General features: G+C 43.8%; 1 protein-coding gene across 1 annotated transcript in view; it reads left to right on the top strand.

Annotated features, from left to right (window-relative positions):
* Positions 1-22,458, top strand: part of LOC134566144 (embryonic polyadenylate-binding protein) — a 262,979-nt gene that overhangs the window by 196,770 nt on the left and 43,751 nt on the right. Inside the window, exons 9-11 of the mRNA XM_063425849.1 lie at positions 570-836; positions 6,094-6,181; positions 6,263-6,385. Coding sequence (XP_063281919.1) covers positions 570-836; positions 6,094-6,181; positions 6,263-6,385 — 478 coding nt within the window. The remainder of the gene's footprint in view (positions 1-569; positions 837-6,093; positions 6,182-6,262; positions 6,386-22,458) is intronic.

Below are 22,458 nucleotides of genomic sequence, written 5' to 3'. Positions count from 1 at the left end.
CTCTCTGTCTCTCTCTGACTCTCTCTGTCTCTCTCTCTCTCTCTCTCTCTGTCTCTGACTCTCTCTCTCTCTCTCTCTCTCTGACTCTCTCTCTCTCTGACTCTCTCTCTCTGACTCTCTCTCTCTCTCTCTCTCTCTCTGACTCTCTCTCTCTCTCTCTGACTCTCTCTCTCATTGACAGTTGTGTTGTTTTTTTTGTTTGGTTTTTTTGTTTTTCTTCAATGACATAAAATCATGTAGCTAAAATGATCATTGATCATGGATATGTATTTTGTGTGTATGATGTATTTGTTATTAAGAACTTAAATATTGCCTTCCCTGTAAAGTATCTAGAATCATCAAAACCATGTGAAACCATGTATTTCACAGAAAAAAAGCGGTCTTGCTAAGCAATGTAAGCAAGCGAGACATGTGGTAAAACTGGAAGAATATAGGCTATGATATAGCACATTCTGTAGGGCCAAGCATCTGAGAGGATAATCGTAATATATTATAATGCAATACATTGGGAGTGCCCCCATGTTTTTACAGTAACTTTTTTTTATTTTTTTTTTGGCTCCATTCGTTAGGTAATGACAGAGGGAGGTCACAGCAAAGGGTTTGGTTTTGTGTGTTTTTCATCTCCAGAAGAGGCGACTAAAGCAGTTACAGAAATGAACGGAAGAATTGTCAGTACAAAGCCTCTGTATGTAGCACTTGCTCAACGAAAGGAGGAAAGAAAGGCAATTCTTACCAATCAGTATATGCAGAGGTTAGCTACAATGAGAGCAATTCCAGGGCCTCTTGTTGGATCCTTCCAACAACCTCCAAGCTATTTCGTGCCTGCTATGCCACAGGTAAGGTAGCTGTAATACTTTGCTTAGAAGCATCACTCAGTTTTTAAAAGGGACACATAATCACCAATGTAACTTAATGTGACTTAAATTATTTTGCAACAGATGCTGTCCCTCCAGCAAATGAATACAATACCATTCTGAAAAATTGAACTGTTTGCATTTTGCAGTACACATGCATTGTGACTGTAATTCAGATTGAAGCTAGGGGCTTTGGAATAAAATACAATAATTTCATTTATTTTACATTTTGTGTAGCATGCTTCTTATAGAGGAGCATTAGATTGATTACACCAATCTTGATGACATTGTCTTAAATGGGCTGCAAGGAGCAGGCTGTCCTCCTGCTAGATTACAGGTAAGTTTAACAATAATTTCAAAGTTTCTAATTTATCAAAAGGGGGCGCCGCCATCCATTTACATTCAAATGAACACCTTTAAATGGATAGAAAAATGTATTTTAAATAGACATCTATCTTAACTGGACACTGTAGTTGCCAACACAAATAGCTTAATGAGGCAGTTTTTATAGATCATTATGTTGTTCAAATCTCTGCCATTTAGGAGTGCAATTTCTGTTTCTGTTTATGCAGACCTAGTCACACCTCCCCTGACACTGATTGGCACAGCTTGCATTAAAAAAAATTTTTTTTTTCTTTCAGCCAGATGTTAATCCCTTAGTGACCAGACAGTTTTTACATTTTCTTACAGACCAGGGTTGTTTTTACATTTCTGCAGTGTTTGTGTTTAGCATAATTTTCCTCTTACTCATTTAATTGGTCTTTCTGAAGATAGTTATTTTCATCATATCATATAATTTGCTATAAAACAATTCTAAAATATGATAAAACAAAAACAAAAAACCTTTCTAACTTTGACCCCCAAAACCTGTTACGCATCTGCAACCGCCAAAAAAAAACCTGTGCTAAATAGTTTCTTATTTTTGTCCTGAATTTAAAAATACCCAATGTTAACATGTTCTCAGCTTTATTACTTTTTGCAAGTTATAGGGTTATAAGTACGTGTAGGACATTGCTGTTTCCAAATATATATTTTTAAAATGTATCAATAGTTACATTTTAACACTGTTATCAGTAAATCTCTGAATCACACCTCACATGTACAGATTTTTTTAAAGTAGGCAACCCAAGGTATTGCAAATGGGGTATGTTCAGTCTTTTTTAGTAGCCACAAATACTGGCCATAGTTGGCATTTATATTTGTTTGTGTGTTAAAGATGCAACAAAAACAATTATGAACACTAACTTTGGCCAGTGTTTGTGACTAAGTGGCTACTAAAAAAGACTGGGCATACCCCATTTGCAATACCTTGGGTTGTCTTCTTTTGCAAATGGTATGCCATCATGGGGGTTATTCTCATTCCTGGGCTACTATACGCTCTCAAAGGCGACCTAACCAATCTGACAAATTTCAATGTGAAAAAAAAAATCCAGCCTTATATTTGACCCTGTAACTTTCAAAAACACTATAAAACCTGTATTTGAACACAAATATTAACACAAAACCATAAAACGTATCACAACAATATCATCATCAGGAGAAGTGCTGTTTGTGTGTGAAAAATGCAAAAAAAAAATCACTTTCACTGACAATATCATCGCTGTGATATGCATACTGTTTTGAATTACTAAAATTTGTGTTCAACGAAGTCTCCCAAGTAAAACATTTACCCCCCTTGTACAGGTTTTAGGGTGTCATGGAAAGTTACAGGGTTAAATATAGTGCTATCAAATTAAATTCTCTGGACTTTCGGCCTGGTTTGTCAGGCAGGTCCCTTAAATTGCAATCAATAAGACAACATAATTATGTAAAATATTACATAAATATGCATGTAGAATTTTAATATATATATATATATATATATATTTGAAGTCTACGTGTATATTTGTTTATGCATGTGTACTACAAAATGCAAACAGTTCCATATTTATTCATGTAATTATGTATATGTATATATTTTTCGTATTTTTATTTATATATGTATTTATATCAAATTTTATATACCGTATATACTCTAGTATAAGCCGACCCGAATATAAGCCGAGGCCCCTAATTTTTCCCCAAAAAACTGGGAAAACTTATTGACTCGAGTATAAGACTAGGGTGGGAAATGCAGCAGCTACTGGTAAATTTCTAAATAAAATTAGATCCTAAAAAAAATATATTAATTGAATATTTATTTACAGTGTGTGTATAATGAATGCAGTGTGTGCGTATGAGTGCAGCGTGTGTGCGTATGAGTGCAGCGTGTGTGCGTATGAGTGCAGCGTGTGTGCGTATGAGTGCAGCGTGTGTGCGTATGAGTGCAGCGTGTGTGCGTATGAGTGCAGCGTGTGTGTGTATGAATGCAGTGTGTGTGTGTGAGTGCAGTGTGTGTATGAGTGCAGTGTGTGTATGAATGCAGTGTATGAATGCAGTGTGTGCAGGGCCGGTGCAAGGATATTTGCCCCCCCCCCCATATGTCCTGACCTCCCCTCCTCCTCCCTCAGTGGTCCTTACCTCCCCACCCCCGTGTTCCTTCACCCCCCTCCCCCAGTGGTCCTGACTCACCCCTCCCCTAGTGGTCCTTACTTCCCCCTCCCCTCCCCTAGTGGTCCTTACTTCCCCCTCCCCTCCCCTAGTGGTCCTTATCCCCCCTTCCCTCCCCTAGTGGTCCTTATCCCCCCTTCCCTCCCATAGTGGTCCTTATCCCCCCCTCCCTCCCATAGTGGTCCTTATCCCCCTCCCTCCCATAGTGGTCCTTATCCCCCTCCCTCCCATAGTGGTCCTTATCCCCCCCCCTCCCTCCCATAGTGGTCCTTATCCCCCCCTCCCTCCCATAGTGGTCCTTTTCTCCCCCCCTCCCTCCCATAGTGGTCCTTATCCCACCCCCTCCCTCCGATAGTGGTCCTTATCCCCCCCTCCCTTCCATAGTGGTCCTTATCCCCCCCCTCCCTCCCATAGTGGTCCTTATCCCCCCCCTCCCTCCCATAGTGGTCCTTATCCCCCCCCTCCCTCCCATAGTGGTCCTTATCCCCCCCCCTCCCTCCCATAGTGGTCCTTATCCCCCCCCCTCCCTCCCATAGTGGTCCTTATCCCCCCCCTCCCTCCCATAGTGGTCCTTATACCCCCCCTCCCTCCCATAGCGGTCCTTATACCCCCCCTCCCTCCCATAGTGGTCCTTATACCCCCCCACCCCCTCCCACAGTGGTCCTTATACCCCCTTTTTTTTATTATTATTATTTTTTAATTATTCTTATTATTTTTTTTTCTTATTTTATTTATATTTTATATATTTTTCGTCCCCCCTCCCTGCTTGATACATGGCAGGGAGGGGGGCTCTCCTTCCCTGGTGGTCCAGTGGCAGTTCAGTGGGGGGGGAGAGGGGGGCTGGCAGAGCTGTAACTTACCTGTTCTGCAGCTCCTGTCAGCTCTCTCCTCCTCTGCGCCGTCCGTGCAGCTCCTTCTATCAGCTCACACTGTAAGTCTCGCGAGAGCCGCGGCTCTCGCGAGATTTACACTGGGAGCTGACCGAGGTGCTGAACGGACGGCGCGGAGGAGGAGAGAGCTGACAGGAGCTGCAGAACAGGTAAGTAAGATCTCTGCCAGCCCCCCTCTCCCCCAGTCTGTATTATGGCAATGTAAATTGCCATAATACAGACTATGACTCGAGTATAAGCCGAGTTGGGGGTTTTCAGCCCAAAAAATGGGCTGAAAAACTCGACTTATACTCGAGTATATACGGTGTATATATATATATATATATTTTTTTTTTTTTAAATGTTATTTATTTTTTACAATATATATAAAAAAAAAAAAAATATATATATATATATATATATATATATATATATATATATATATATATATATATATATAGAGAGAGAGAGAGAGTTGTTATATATTTATATATACATGTTTAATTTAATTCTAAATGTATTTTTATATTAATATATATACCGTATATAAGAGTTTTTTTGGCACATTTTCTATGATGAAAAAGCCCCACTTGAGTCAGTGTCTGTATTATGGCAACTTACATTGCCATAATTCAGACCAGGACCGGCGGTCCTGTTGGGGGCTGGCTGCCAGCTCTTACCTCTGTAGCAGCTCCCTGTCAGCTCCGTGCAGCTCTCCTGTTCAGCTCCCAGTGTAAGTCTCCCAACACCCGTGGCCTTCAAAGCAAGACTTACACTGGGAGCTGAACTGTGGAGCTGACCGGAGCTGCTACAAAGGTAAGTAAGAGCTTGCTCTGGCCCCCCTCCCCCCCTGCACAGCCCATGCACTGGACCACCAGGGAATGTTTCAGCCCCCCTCCCTGGTCAGGTATCAAGAAGGGAGGGGGGACTAAAAAAAAAATATTAAATAATAAAATAATTACATTTAAATAATATTCTATTTTTTTTAATAATATTTAAAAAAAAGTTTAAATTAAAAATAATAAAAATGCCCTCCCCCCACCCAGTTCACACACACTACACAAACACACACACACTGTGCATTATATACACACACACTCATACAAACACACACTGCATTATATACACACTGCATTCACACCACACTGCATTATATACACACTGTAAATAAATGTGAAATTAATGTAATTTTATTGGGATCTAATTTTATTTAGAAATTTACCAGTAGCTGCTGCATTTTCCACCCTAGGCTTATACTCGAGTCAATAAGTTTTCCAATTTTTTGTGGTAAAATTATGGGCCTCGGCTTATATTCGGGTCGACTTATACTCGAGTATATACGGTTCTTACTTTCTGAAATACTGACCGTGCCGCTTTAAGTACTGAGTGAGCTGCAGAAGAGGATGAACATTATGTGGCAAGCAGCTATATAATTTGTCTCCTGATGAACACTCGATTTTCTCCATTTCTTGTTTTGTTCAAAGTTTGGACCTAATAGAATCTTCTTGTCTGTAATAACATGCAGAATTGATTTAGAGTACTGTACACTGAGAATTCTGTATAACCTGGAGAAATGTAACAATTCTGCTGCTATGTGATACATTCTTTGTAGTCACACTCTCTTAATATTGTATCCATGAATTTATCAGCAGTACATGTATATTTTTCTGTAATTAACATTTTTTTTGTATTAACATGGTGCTGACATGAACTACTTTTCTTTTTATCCAAAAAGTAAATCCTTTATATTTTGTTATATGCACATATTGCTACTATTGTCCCAAACAGGGATGGCTATCTTTGTAAGCATTATTTAAAAAATGTGTCCTTTTCTCTTGAAGCCACCAAACAGAGCTTTTTATAATCAAAGTCCTATTGCATCTGTGCGTCCAGCACCCCACTGGGCTTCACAGCAAGCCAGGCCTCCACGTGAGTACACAATTAAATGAAGTTTCATATTTCTGTTGTTCATTTGCAGCCTCTCATGCACAGTTATTTATCTTTCTGCAGAGTATCATCCGCCAACACCTATATTGCGGGCAGTTCCACCGAGACGCATGACTTCTAATATTAGTACAATGAAACAAGCATCTACACAAGTACCAAGGGTAGCTCCACAGAGTCAAAGAGTAGGTATGTGATGTACATGAAAAAATGGCATGTTCAAATTTTGCACAATAGTGAATTACTAGATAACAACATTTTATTTTTGTTTAATGTGCCACTTTATATAACATTTACTTTTATGCTGCTGTTGGCAGCAAAAAAGTAAAATTGCAAACGTAGCCATTTTAGTAAATGTTTTCCAGTTTATCCTGCATTGGATTGCATTACACATTAATTAGTGTAGATGCATGCCTTTCCTCTATTGCAACTCTCTATATACAGCATCAACAAACCTAATTGTACCTTTGAACCTATAGAACATTCTAAAGCTACATGTCCACCTTGAATACATTCATGGTTTGATTTGTATGTTGTAAGTAGAAAGAATGTGCTCCATTCAAAAGTCACAATATGGTATTTTGTTTTATTATATTGATCTGCCTCTTTCTAATGAATTAACTAAATTTAATTTGATAAAGTACATGAAAGTAAAAATGTTTATACATTATTTTGAAAGGGATGGGGTTAACTTCACTGTATAAAATCATCCTCGTTTATATTGTAGGAATACCAGCCTGCAAAGGAATACATTTCTCTGTCAGAAGCCAATAGTCACTCATTTAATGCATTAATGCAGGCTAGAAATGTCATCTTACCCCTCCATCCAAACAGTAAAGGAAGTTTTAATGGGTGATAACATACCTACAGTAGGAGACCTCTACTATTTCATTATTAGCATTCCAGAAATTAGGAATGATTGTTATAGCAATTTTTACACTTTTTTTTATTTTAATTCTTTATTTTTGTGTGCACAAGTTTAACAGACAATTTTTTTCAATGCCCTAACAGCACTGGCAAGACAGTTAATTGGATAACGCATATTAGTTACAAGGCATTTGAGTATACTGCACTTTTTTTTTTTTTAAACAATATAAATTACAGGCTAAGCTGAACATGTCTAGATGAACTTTTAGACAATATAGACTAGGCTATACAAACTCCTAGGCATGTTGATTGAGGTATTGAAAGTAAAAAATGATGGAACCAGTTTTAGTACATGCACTGGGCAGCGTAGAGACGATTGAATGTACCACCCGGTGGTTTATCAAGAATTACTGAATAGACATGTCTTACTACAAAGATTCTGTCTAGCGCCTTAGACCACACTTTGTATTAAAACACGCTAATACTATGACTATTCAGGTGCTATTATAGGTGATAACAGAAGAGGAGTAAATTGGTTAAAACGTTATGTTAGGCGGTGTACATCAGAGGGTCGTTTCTCAGCAGTATCATTGAGCGTTAAGTGCTATTTATGTGAAGAATAAAGCTGTATGGGTCAACCTGAGCTAGCATTTTCAGTGCAGATATAAGCTTACATCAGAGAGAGCTCTCTATTCGTGACAGGCTAAGAAGATGTATGCAGTTAAACCTGGCATATCATGAGCATGAGTAACAAGGGGAGTAAACTTAACAAGAAGATTGAGGGAAATATGCCCATGAGCGGTAGCATGCCATTCTTAACTGTAGGGGAGGGGACAAAAAATGCAAGTAACAGGAATATCATACCCCAGGATATAAGAACATAAATGGAACATAAGTACAGATCTGTGGTAGGTTTGATGAAACTTCTTCCTGAAGTCTTCACCCCATGCTATGGGCCCCTGCAAAGTGTCCCCAGCAGAAGGGGTTGCTCAGTCTTTAGTGTCCTATTCAGCCGATGCCCGTCAGGGGTTTCCCGAATTCCCCTTGTGCAGGCTGTGACAGAGAGTCCATCTCCATGTTGGGTATGTTGTTTCCTCTCCCCGGCATATGTCCTGTCGGATGATGCTGTGCGTGTGTCAGGCGGGTTGTCGGTAGCCCGTAATGCAGCGGATCCCTGCGGTTTCTGCTCCGGACTTTAGGGGGAGCCAGTGCCTTTAGTCCCTGGACCCGCCCGTTCCGAACGGGGGGGTTGTGGGTCCGCGGGTCTCCTGGATTGCGGTCTTCTCCATGGGCATTTGGTCTGCGGCGTGGAGGGAACTCCAATTGGGTCTCCAGCCCAGAAGAGGCACAGGTATCCGATTCTGCTTCACAGGCTGTCTGCAGCACTTGAGGGGATAGTGTGAGTTGCCGCTTGGCGAGACGATCCCAGAAGGCCTGGCATATTGCCTCAAATCTGGCATCGAAACTTTCTCTCCAATTCTGGCCTGATAGGCTTGTTTGGTTGTGCTGAGATGTCGTTGCGGCGGCCATCTTGGATGAGCCGCATGGCTTTCAATATTCTTCTGCTTGTCTCCCAGGAGCAGGCTTGCTACCCCTGTAGGGCCTGGGATATCCCCCACCTGTCCAAAGGGGGGGGGGGGGGGGTAGGAGGTTTGAGGTGTCTGTGAGCCTGTTCTCTAGCGAGGAGAGCGGCCGCCTCTCCACGCATCGATCCCTGGTAGGCCTCAGCAGGTTTTTAGGGTTCCTGGCTAGTGTCAGGCATGCTTCGGGTGTCAATGGTTCCCCCGGGTATCCCCTCCTCGCTTGTTCTCCTCCAGAAAGTGAACATGCCGTATTTCTGTGGTTTTTTCCTCCAAAAACAGCAGTTTTGGTCAGGAGCTTGGGTCCTGCACATCTGCTCAGCCTGGAAGCTAGGCTCCGCCCCAACTTTTTTTTATTTTTATTGAAATATGATTTAACTGTATGTGGGCATTATGCACAAATGCAGACATTGATTTTACATTCAGTTGGCACTTTCAGTAAACAAAAATGCCTTCAGTGTCCTTTTTAATACCTTTTTTGAGCATTTGTATTGATCTATTTTTGTCATGCATGCTGTATGTGAGAATTGTTTGCTTTTACACTGTTTTAGATCCTGTATGAAATATTGCAAACACTGTATTCTGTCTAAAATTTTTCATTTCTCAAACATTTCTAAAGGATAAAAAATAAATGAAAAAATAAATTTTGTAAATGTGATTTTATGTTTGTCTAAAAAAAAATGTATTTGCCGTTTTTGCTAGCTGTGCATCCATTATTTTTTTCTTCAAAAAGTGCATCTTTTGGCAAATGGTATAGAAACGTTTTCTTAAGAAAAGGGATGTAATGATAATGTTAGTGTAAAAGTAAGGGTATCCATTGTAGCTTAATGGATACTTGACAGACACTTCTATTCCCCTTTATTGCCTGTCCGTACCCCACTCCCCCCCCCCCCTTCCCCCGATATAAGACTTCACCTTTCGTGTGTTTTCCCCTTGTTGTTTTGTGTAGTTCCTCTTTGGCCGTTCGGGAGAATTCATAAAAATAGAATCCCTTCAACTCCCGAACAAAAAACACCCTGTGCCTCATTAGAACGTTGACACCTACCACTCCAGTGCAAAAACCGCAAGGTAAACAAGTGCTTCCCTGGGTGGCCGCCTTTTCGTATAACCGAACATGTGGCAGAGAGTATGGCGGCCATCTTGTCTCCAGAACGTGGGCAGTGGTACTTGGTCATTGAGTGCCTGGAACTTTTTTCGGCTAGTTACTCGACGAACGCCGGTAAACCTTAGACTGCTGCCCGTTCCAGTTCCCGACCACCTACACGAACGACGTTCGAACAGGGGTTGCATTCGTATCCTAAAATAAAGAGATTCCCTTGTATGGTATTCGCACATGAATGTAGAGGCCAGGACACAAATTTTTCTGAAACTGTTCTGGGTTAGCTCTTTGTCCCTGGCTGGTCAAAACTTTTACACAATGCCATTCCCGTTCTGCCGAACCAATCTGAGTGATTTTTGGATATGTTGGACACTCAGGGCCGGCCTTAGGCATTTAGACGCCCTGTGCGAAAAATCTTCACACCGCCCCTCCCCCCCCGTCATTCATGTATGCTGTAATGTTTGTGTTGTCTGTGTATGTGATCGTAGGTGTGATGACTGTGTGTGATATGTATGCTATGTGTGATATTTGTAATGGGTGTATTAACAGTGTGTGATAAGCGTGTATTGGTTGTATGTGACACACACACACACACAGTCAGACGGCCACACACACACACAGGAAGACATCCACACACACACACAGGCAGACAGTCATACACACACACACACACACAAAGGCAGACAGTCTCACACACACACACACACACACAAAGACAGACAGTCTCACACACACACACAGACACACACAGGCAGACAGTCTCACACACACACACACAGACACACACAGGCAGACAGTCTCACACACACACACAGGCAGACAGTCAGTCATACACATAGACACACACAGAGGCAGACAGTAATACACACAGACACACACAGTCATACACACAGACACACACGCAGACAGTCATACACACAGACACACACGCAGACAGTCATACACACAGACACACACACAGACAGTCATACACACAGACACACACAGGCAGACAGTCTCACACACACAGACACACACGCAGACAGTCATACACACAGACACACACAGGCAGACAGTCTCACACACACAGACACACACGCAGACAGTCATACACACAGACACACACGCAGACAGTCATACACACAGACACACACAGGCAGACAGTCTCACACACACAGACACACACAGGCAGACAGTCAGTCATACACATAGACACACACAGAGGCAGACAGTAATACACACAGACACACACAGAGGCAGACAGTAATACACACAGACACACAGTCATACACACAGACACACACGCAGACAGTCATACACACAGACACACACGCAGACAGTCATACACACACACGCAGACAGTCATACACACACACGCAGACAGTCATACACACACACGCAGACAGTCATACACACACACGCAGACAGTCATACACACACACGCAGACAGTCATACACACACACGCAGACAGTCATACACACACACGCAGACAGTCATACACACACACGCAGACAGTCATACACACACACGCAGACAGTCATACACACAGACGCAGACAGTCATACACACAGACGCAGACAGTCATACACACAGACGCAGACAGTCATACACACAGACACACACGCAGACAGTCATACACACAGACGCAGACAGTCATACACACAGACGCAGACAGTCATACACACAGACGCAGACAGTCATACACACAGACGCAGACAGTCATACACACAGACGCAGACAGTCATACACACAGACGCAGACAGTCATACACACAGACGCAGACAGTCATACACACAGACGCAGACAGTCATACACACAGACGCAGACAGTCATACACACAGACGCAGACAGTCATACACACAGACGCAGACAGTCATACACACAGACGCAGACAGTCATACACACAGACGCAGACAGTCATACACACAGACGCAGACAGTCATACACACAGACGCAGACAGTCATACACACAGACGCAGACAGTCATACACACAGACGCAGACAGTCATACACACAGACGCAGACAGTCATACACACAGACGCAGACAGTCATACACACAGACGCAGACAGTCATACACACAGACGCAGACAGTCATACACACAGACGCAGACAGTCATACACACAGACGCAGACAGTCATACACACAGACGCAGACAGTCATACACACAGACGCAGACAGTCATACACACAGACGCAGACAGTCATACACACAGACACACACGCAGACAGTCATACACACAGACACACACGCAGACAGTCATACACACAGACACACACGCAGACAGTCATACACACAGACACACACGCAGACAGTCATACACACAGACACACACGCAGACAGTCATACACACAGACACACACGCAGACAGTCATACACACAGACACACACGCAGACAGTCATACACACAGACACACACGCAGACAGTCATACACACAGACACACACGCAGACAGTCATACACACAGACACACACGCAGACAGTCATACACACAGACACACACGCAGACAGTCATACACACAGACACACACGCAGACAGTCATACACACAGACACACACGCAGACAGTCATACACACAGACACACACGCAGACAGTCATACACACAGACACACACGCAGACAGTCATACACACAGACACACACGCAGACAGTCATACACACAGACACACACGCAGACAGTCATACACACAGACACACACGCAGACAGTCATACACACAGACACACACGCAGACAGTCATACACACAGACACACACGCAGACAGTCATACACACAGACACACACGCAGACAGTCATACACACAGACACACACGCAGACAGTCATACACACAGACACACACGCAGACAGTCATACACACAGACACACACGCAGACAGTCATACACACACACACACGCAGACAGTCATACACACAGACACACACGCAGACAGTCATACACACAGACACACACGCAGACAGTCATACACACAGACACACACGCAGACAGTCATACACACAGACACACACGCAGACAGTCATACACACAGACACACACGCAGACAGTCATACACACAGACACACACGCAGACAGTCATACACACAGACACACACGCAGACAGTCATACACACAGACACACACGCAGACAGTCATACACACAGACACACACGCAGACAGTCATACACACAGACACACACGCAGACAGTCATACACACAGACACACACGCAGACAGTCATACACACAGACACACACGCAGACAGTCATACACACAGGCAGAGAGTCACACTCACCTGACAATCACACAGTTACCTGTGGAGTTCATTGTGGAGGCAGTGCAGCTCCTGGTGACTGTTTGGTGGGGAAGCAGGGACTCCTTCCTGCTTCCCCTGCAGCAGTTTTCCGGCGCTATTAGCTCCGCCCCCGCCGCACGGTAAGCTCCGCCCCCGCTGCAAATTTGAAAAAAAAAATTTTTTTATTTTTTTATTTTTTTTTAAATCCCGGCCGGCTGTGCGGCCGCACGGCGCCCCCTGCTCCATGGCGCCCTGTGCGGCCGCACAGCTCGCACACCCCTAAGGCCGGCCCTGTGGACACTCATATTGGGGCTATCAGGGAATGTGTTTTTCATTGGGTTCTGGTGTATGGTTGCAGTACTTTTGGGGTACAGGCTATTTTGTTGGATATTCTGTACCTGAGAGAGCATTAAATTAGGGGTTTTCTCTGGCAATTATCTCTTAGGCACAGAGGATCTTGGGATTGAAAACCCTGTATTCTTGTATGTGAAACTCCTTGCATGGGACTGGGCATAAAAGCAGTGTATGTGTGTGATAAGGGAATCTTTTAAGCAAACAAAGAAGTTTGAATGACTATCTGTTCCTGTCCAAATTAGAGATGTTTAAATTGCGTATACGCAGAAGTAAATTCACACTGACACACGGAGTTCAGGTTAAAAGCACTTCAGGAAATGTATTAGCATCTGAACAAAAGCAGGCCTGCAAGCTCTTTTAAAGGCAAAATTACATCATTGTAAAATCAAGATAAAAAGTAAGGAAACATTGTCAATTGGCTTAGAGAAGAAGTGGTTAGTTAAATGCCCTCCCTGTTGGGTGTTACGTCTTACATCATAACTGGCGTCATAAAGTTCTCCTCCAGATTTCAGCGCCATCTTGCTAGCACGAGGAGTTCTCTCGATGGGAGGGGGCATTTTGGCAGCTATCCATAAAGAGTAGCTGATACCTTTAGTCTTTCAAGGTTAGTATCCTCAGTATTCTCAAGGCCTCTTTGGCAATTATACACTCTATCAATACTATCTGCTACAGTGTGTTCTTTGAATCAGAAGATTCTAGCATTTTCTGCTGACATGCTGTTTCTACGAACAAAGGAATAAAGTTTAAACTACGAGGCATGAGAGCTGAATATGAGAATATAGTATTAAAAGGGGCCCAGTAAGGATTATAGGTTATAAGGGGTTAATAATTCTACAACAGTCCCCCCTATAGAGTGTTAATTGCTAAAAAGGATAAACTTGATTTGTTAGTATCAGAAAATTTGTTAGCCCAAAGACACATAAAAACCCCATGTCCGCTACTTTGGTGTTAGTGCAAAGTGCAACTGTCCCTAATCTGACCCTAGTAGGCTAACTCACCCGTCAGTATGGCACTCGAACGCTTCACTCCCATGGGTGGCCCACCACTTCTCCACACGGTAGACAAGACGGATGCTGTCCCTAAGCTGGTCCCTCCCTAGAATTTCTGCACTTCATTGTCATAGGGAAGAGTTTGTAGCGGAATGCAGGGCGATGTGAGATCTTGATCACCAATTTCCAGATGAGTAAAGGTTGGTGTCGTTTGGTCTACAGTCTTCTGTAGGAATTTTCTGAGGCATGGGAGGACACAACAAACGAGAAGAGCGAGAACAAAAAGAAAAATTTAGTAGAGCCATACCAATATGAACTAAAGCTTTATGCCAACCAGTCATCCAACCAAACCATTTTTCCCAGGGATCTGTCACCCCAGAATTCTTTTTTTAACTCTTCTGAGAGTTTATTTAATTTTTCTATGGCCAAAGTGACCTTACCATTAGGGCCTGTGTTTTCTGGAATGTAAGTGCAACAAGTCATGGTGTCGGGTAGTATTTTACATACACCCCCCTTCTCAGCCAAAATCATGTCTAAGGCCATTCTGTTCTGGAAGGTCATTTGGGATGTGGCTTGGAATTGTTCGGCTAAACCCTGGAGGGCATCCCTGGTATAATTAACAAAGCGCTGTTGGTTGTAATAGATATAATTTATCCAGTTAAGGTTCTTATTGGCAGTGACTATAGTGAACAGTGATTCAAACCCCACTGCAACTTCATCTCTAGCTTTAAATTCATTAGGTACCCCCCTAGGTACCCCAATGGCATCTATGTAAACATGTGGGTCAAAACTGCCTTTTACTGGGGTTTCCTGTTTGGCTCTGGCTGATGTGTGTGCTGGACTATGAGTGTCAGGATGATTATCAGAAATAATGTGGATGGGCATGATGACTTTGACCAAGGTACACTCTCCACACCACTCAGACTCCAGTCTAGACCTTAATTGTAAATCCCCACACAACCAGTAAATATCTCCTAGTGACCTAGTATGGTGTTGTAACAGGTGCACAGGAACAGTTCTGTAGGTAGCACAATAACCTTTGGAAAAGTTACCCATGAATTTACCGATCCCATCATACATGGTGTAGCAAGTGTAATTACCTTTATAGATTGTAATTCCATCTGGGGATTTAACACCTCCTACTAGGATAGGGTATTCTGCTGTCCATGTTTCGCAGAGGGATCTGTTAAAATCATAGCGGTAGGCAAAAAAAAGCTCAAGAAACACTCTTCTATTTCTAAAGAGAGGATTAGGGGAACGGTGCCAAGGTGAGGTCGGGCACCACCACATACATAACATGCGGTTCGATTATGCTTATTGGCATTATATCTCATCCACTCTAACCACAAATTAATGTCATTAAATCCAGTTTCAGCGGCCATGGTATCTTCAAAAGTAGGGTTAGCAATGGCCATCATGTCTCTAAAGGACTGAATGGGTGGTTTCAGTGGATTTGGGACCATATGTACAGCCCCTTGCCACTCTGGAGAGTGACACATATCATTGAGGTAGAAATGTCCTAGTTTATTGTAGGAACCCCTTCTCCAGTACATTCCCATTACATATTGGCCAGCATCCTCTGGGCCAGGATGTTCAATATTTAATACTAATTTCATAGGTGTACTTCCTCCAGGCTTTCTTAAAGTCATTCTTTGGAGGAGGGATCTACCATGATCATCTACTTTAGATAAGGCACTTTTTGGTTTGTAACCCCAGGCAGGCCCGGTATTCCATCCCGCCGCCCCCCAATGATCACAATTATGCCCCCATTGGTTATCAACTACACAAATGTAGGGGTCTTTTGCTTGCGGTATGTCTTTATAAATGGCTTGAATCTGTGATTTAGGGAATGGGCAATCTACAATATCACAGTAATCAAAGGTAAAGGTGGCCACACGGGTACATGATGAATTATACCAGAAGGTGTACCCACTAGCATCATTAGTTATGGCCACCTGCTGGGCTTTAAGAAGGCCAATCAAGGGGATTAGGTACCAGAAGTACATGGTTGTGCGGAATCAGCTTCTTCTGGAGCAGGTGTCTTTTTGCAGTGAGAGGCGTGAATCCAATGTGGCCTACCAGCCAGCTTGACAGAGGTAGCGGTGATCAGGAGAACTTGGAATGGTCCCTCAAATCTTGGTTCCAGAGTGTGTTTTCGCACAAATTTCTTGACTAGGACCCAATCACCGGGTAGCAGACTGTGGTTGCCTGTGTCAGAATCAGGATCACTACTCTGTGGGTGGTAAGGGGTGTGGAAAGCAAGAGTCACTCCTAGAGCAGTCCAAATTTCTTTGGCAACTGATGCTGCGAAAGGCCGGACCGTGGTCACTTTCAATGACTTCCGGCAATCCGAATCTACACACAATTTCTGTAAGTAGACGTCGTGCTGTTGTTTTGGCGGTAATGTTAATCACTGGGTAGGCTTCTGGCCAGCCTGAGAACATGTCCACTATCACTAGTGCATATTCATAATTGCCGCTCTTTGGCATCTGGATATGATCTATCTGGATTCTTTGGAATGGATACATGGGCTTAGCCAGGTGCTTCGAGGGGACTTTAGCTGTTTTCCCAGGATTACATCTAGCACAGATGACACATGCTTTACAGTAGTTATTGGTTAGCGTGGTAATTCCAGGAGCTTCGTAGTACTTTTGTACAAGAGCATTCATCAGATCTTTTGATAAGTGTGCAGGGCCATGTGCCCATTGAACAACTGCTGGGTACAAACTCTTAGGGAGACAGAATCTGAGGTTGTTGTAATATACTCCATCTTTTAGGACTGCTCCTTTCTTCTTCCATTTCTGTATTTCCTCAGGGGCTACTGCAGCCTGTTGTTCTCGTAAGATCTTTAGGTCGGTTGGAAGAGTTTGCAGAGTGAATATTGGAGTTTCTTCTTTTCTTGGAGTTTCTTCTTTTCCTGGAGTTTCTTCTTTTCCTTGGAGTTTCTTCATTTCCTTGGAGTTTCTTCATTTCCTTGGAGTTTCTTCATTTCCTTGGAGTTTCTTCATTTCCTTGGAGTTTCTTCATTTCCTTGGAGTTTCTTCATTTCCTTGGAGTTTCTTCATTTCCTTGGAGTTTCTTCATTTCCTTGGAGTTTCTTCATTTCCTTGGAGTTTCTTCATTTCCTTGGAGTTTCTTCATTTCCTTGGAGTTTCTTCATTTCCTTGGAGTTTCTTCATTTCCTTGGAGTTTCTTCATTTCCGGACACTCTTCTTTCCACTTCCTGTGGTCCTCTTGCAGCTTGCTTTGCAGCTTGATCAGCTAGATGGTTGCCCTTTGCTTCATCTGAGTCCAACTTCCCATGTGCTTTTATCTTCAAAACAGCCACTTCTTCTGGAAGTAGGAGGGCATCCATCAGCTCCTTGATCGCAAAACTGTGCTTGACTGGTGTACCGGCAGTAGTAAGAAATCCTCTTGTTTTCCAAATCACTCCGAAGTCATGAGCCACGCCCAGTGCATATCTTGAGTCTGTGTAGATATTGGCGCGCTTTCCTTCAGAAATCTTGCATGCTGAAGTTAGAGCTTGTAATTCAGCTTCTTGTGCTGACTTTGTTGATGGTAGTGATGACGACTCAATAATTTCATCTGTTGTGGTGACGGCATATCCTGTATGATATTTTCCTTCTTCATCAGCATATCTGGAGCCGTCCACAAACAGGGTGATGTCAGGGTCTGTTAGTGGATCCTCATGCACGGTTGGTAGGTGTGTGGTTTCCACTTTCATCTGTTCAAAGCAGTCATGGGGGGTTTCTGGATCATAGTCATGCTGTATGACCAGGTCTTCAAATTCTTCTTCCAGAAAGTAAAGTGGCCATGCTCTTATATGTTCACGTTCAGTTGATGGATACTTGGCAACGCCTATTTCTTGAAGTTGTGAATCATTCATGGTGGCCCATAATTTTGCCATGGGCCCAAGATCACCCCATGACTTAGTCTTTGACTTGGTTACAGGGACATGTGGAATGGCTGTGTCCCAATGATAGCACAGATGTTCAAGTTCATGTGGCAGTTGGACTAAAGCCATGCTGTTACCTTCAGTATCATAGTAGAAGTCCTGTAAGGTGAATGTTATCTCAACCAACTGGAAAAGTTCATCTTCATAGCGAGGTTCAGGGTTGATGGTTGGCTTGTACCACATGGTGCAAAAAGCATATTCAGGCCCGTCACAGGGAAGCAAGTTGGGTAGCAGTTTTGCCAGGGTGTGTGTAAGAAGTAGGACATATCCTTCGTCCATGATGAATCCATAATAGGTACCCCCCTCAGGGAGTGTCAGAAGAGTGGACGGGTTTAGAACCTGGCATCTTTGGAGGGTGACGTTGTCAGGCAGTAGAAGACGACACTGGAGTCGAAGGTGTCTGGCAGCTGTGACATGTTTGATTTGGACTTGGTTGATTATCGCAGAAATGTCATGAGGTGCCAAAACAGTAAGAGGGTGACCAAGAACTAGGTCCCCAGTACAGTCAATAAATTCTTGAGCTGCGAAGACAGCACAAAGGCAAGAAGGGGTGCCTCTGGCTACGATATCCAGTTGACAGGAGAAGAACCCAATAGGCCTCTGACGTCCGCCAGGACCATGTGGTTGAGTGAGGACGCCTGTAGCATGGCCTTGTCTGTCAGACACAAACAATTTGAAAGGCTTGTCATAATTTGGTAGGCCAAGAGCGGGGCAGAGGCAATTGCTCGCTGAAGAGTGTAGAAGTTGTCAAGTGCCTCTGGTGACAGGCAGAAGGGGTCTGATTTGAGAGCGTCATACAAGGGTTGCATGAGCAGAGAGGCCTCAGGGATCCAGGCTCTGCAGTATGAGATGAGGCCTAGAAAAGCATGTAGGGATTTTGTGCTCTTTGGAGGTGGAATGGTCAATACTGCCCTGACACGGTCACGTGTGAGGTGTCTGGTGCCATGTGACAGGCAGTGGCCTAGGAAGATCACAGTAGGCTGGCAGAATTGAAGTTTGATGAGAGACGCTTTACATCCTTGATCTGCACGATAACAGAGGGGATCCAGAGAGCATTTTTCTATTGTGGGAATATCATCTCCACAAAGGAGCAAGTCATCTACATATTGGAGTAGGACAACCTCTGGATGGTCAGACTGCCAGGGGTCAAGGATGATACTCATTGCTTTTGCAAATTGGCTTGGGGAATTCTGTGCCCCTTGGGGCATAACAGTCCATGTATATTGTTGTTTTTCATGTGTGAAGGCAAACAGGTATTGACAGCTTTGTTCCAGCGGAACACTGAAGAATGCATTGGCTAGGTCAATCACTGTGAAGTATTTGGCAGAAGGTGGAACGCCAGAGAGGAGTGTGTGCGGATTTGGCACAATTGGGGTGTCCAGGACTGTTGCCTCATTCACTGCTCTGAGGTCCTGGACCATTCGGTATTTCTCTGGTTCACCCTTGGGTGTCTTCTTTTTCACAGGAAATAAAGGAGTATTACATGGAGATTCACATTTAACAAGAGCCCCTTTCTCCAGCAGTGCTTGGACTTGCTTGGTAATGGCTGCTGCTTGGGCAGGTTTCAATGGGTATTGAGACTTTCTTGGTAGCTTTGCCCCTGGGATAAGCTTGACCATCACTGGTGGGACTTTAAGATGGCCTATGTCCTCTGGGTCTGAGGACCACAAAGTCTTGGGGACACTGTTCATTAGAGATTCGGGGAAATTGTCTCTCATGCCTTCTGCATAGCCCTGTGGTGTCTCTAGGTGAAGCATCAGAGGTAAGGAACACAAGGCTAACACAAGGTATCTGAATCAGAGAGGGCTGAAGATAATTCCACTTGGCCATCAGGTGTGAAAGTGATTGATGCCTGTAGGCGGGAAAGTACATCAGCACCTAACAGGTTAATGGGACATGTGGATGACACCACAAAACGGGCAAGCAGACTAGGGCAGCTGCCAACCCGCAAAGGAGTAGTTAATAGGCTTTGTCTTGGAAGACCATCCACTCCCACACAGGAGACATCAATATTGGACAAAAAGGAAGAATCAGGCAGGTCTTGTTCTCGCAGAACACTTGGGGCTGCACCTGTATCAACAAGGAATGTGGTGGGGTGGCCTTCAATGGGTAAAGTAACAGTGGCTAATGCCCCCCCTTGTTCCCCTGCAGATACTGCTATAACAGGGGTTAATGATACAGGCTTGCCAATATCCTAGTCTTCTTGGGCTGAATCAGGTGAAGGAGGTGCCGGGGCCTTAGTGGTAGATTTGGGCCTGTTAGATCTTTGGGGATTAAGGGGTGCAGGACAGTCACTCCTCCGGCTGGGGCTGCCGGTGTACTAAGGGTTAGTGGAAGGAGATCATTCGGAAGGACCGGCATAAGAGGTGCTGTGGTACTGGGGGACGCCATATTGGAGGCGTGGAAGGAAGTGAGGAAGTGGCGGCCATGTTGGATGTGGGCAGGAGGTGTGGGCATGGTAAGGGCAGAAGGGCCAACCTCCTTGTGTACTAGGAGCCATTTTCTTTTAGGGTGTTTCAACTTTACACTATATCATAGCTAATAAAATAAATCAGAGAAGCAACATTCTGTTCTGCAAAAATGAAATACTAAACTATGAACGGACTCTCTAGAAACATGTACTTTAAGATAGCTTGATGAGAAATAGACTCACGGAATTCAAACAATTTACCTCGTCCAAATAATTCTCTATTCCTGCATCAGATTCACTTTCCTAACCTTCGTAATCAACACTGAGCTACATCCCCGACTCCCTATCTTATACACCAGTCTTGGAGAAAATACTTTGCACCGCGAAAGGAAATACAGCCTCAGAAAGGTGGAATGTATTCTTGTGAGCTAGTCTCCCACACGATCCTCACTGCCTTATCACAAAACACAAAATATATATATATATATATATAGCGCTACGGAATCTGTTGGCGTCATATAAATGGCACAACTTCTATTAAAAAAACAAAATACACAATTAGAATATTTTCTAGCAAAAATTCCATTGCTGAGTCTTATCGGTAGTTTCTGAATAACTCTCACTGAAGAAACAAATCATGCCTCCCCCCCCCTCTCTCCCCCCTCGCGTCTCACAGAAGGCAAGGAGGGAGGGGCGGGGGAGAGAGAGAGAGAGAGAGAGAGAGAGAGAGACTGTAAGCACGAATCTCTTTAACCATGTCAGTGCTGGAAGGACAGTTACGTTATAGTAACAAGACAGAAGGACAATTATAATATAACCAGGCTTCTGCTGTACGGACTAAATCATGATCTAAAAGCTTCCCTTTCTTTTCTGTCAATAACTTACGCCTAGCTTTCTGGCTGCAATCTTCCGCACACAGGTACGGCAATTCCACATACTTTAGCAATCTTATCAACCTTCTTAACCATCTCTTCCCCTTCTCTATCCTCTACCAAATCACACGCAAGCCACCCCTTACTGGGCTTTCCTAATTTCTGTCCCAGATCCTCTATATGAGGCGTCCCAGATATAGAGAGAGAGAGACAGAGAGAGAGAGAGACAGGAGGGGAAAGTGTAAATAGTACAGAGAGTAAGACAAAAGTAAACACAGGAATCTGTGTGACAGACAATTTAAGACATTTCAAGTAAAATACAGTGCATGCATCACAGTTCAAATAAGTTCAACAGTTCAAACAGGGTTAACAAAAATCCCTTTCCTTACACGTGTGGCAAAAGCCACCTAACTCAATCCCGTAGTACACCTGCAGACCCTCCCGCAAGTACCACTACCACGTGGTAATGGAGACGGCAATACCAGCCTGAATCCACCTGCCACAAAAGTTAAACTGGAACACCCAGCGTCAGCGCTCGAGGCTGCAGTGTTCCACCTCTCTGCACACAACAAGCAGAGTAAAGTGATGTCCAATGAGGCTAGCAGTCAAAGTGACACTTATGGGAAACCCCCAGGAGGCAGTGAGTCTACACCCCTCCACAGATTTCCCCCCCCCCCCTTTTTCCTTACAACCACAGCCACGTGGTTCCTAAAAGGAGTAAACAGGCAAACAGAAGATCCCCAGGAAAACTTCCACAGATCCACCCCCCTTTTTCCTTACTACCACAGCCACGTGGTACCTAAAAGGGGTACACAGGCAAATAAACAAATAAAACTACCCGGGCACTAAAAATAAGGACAAATCAATAAGAGCACACCCAGGCAACAGA

This window comes from Pelobates fuscus, chromosome 6 (assembly GCF_036172605.1).
Source record: "Pelobates fuscus isolate aPelFus1 chromosome 6, aPelFus1.pri, whole genome shotgun sequence".
Lineage (NCBI taxonomy): Eukaryota > Metazoa > Chordata > Amphibia > Anura > Pelobatidae > Pelobates > Pelobates fuscus.
This window is presented reverse-complemented; position numbering and strand designations above follow the sequence as displayed.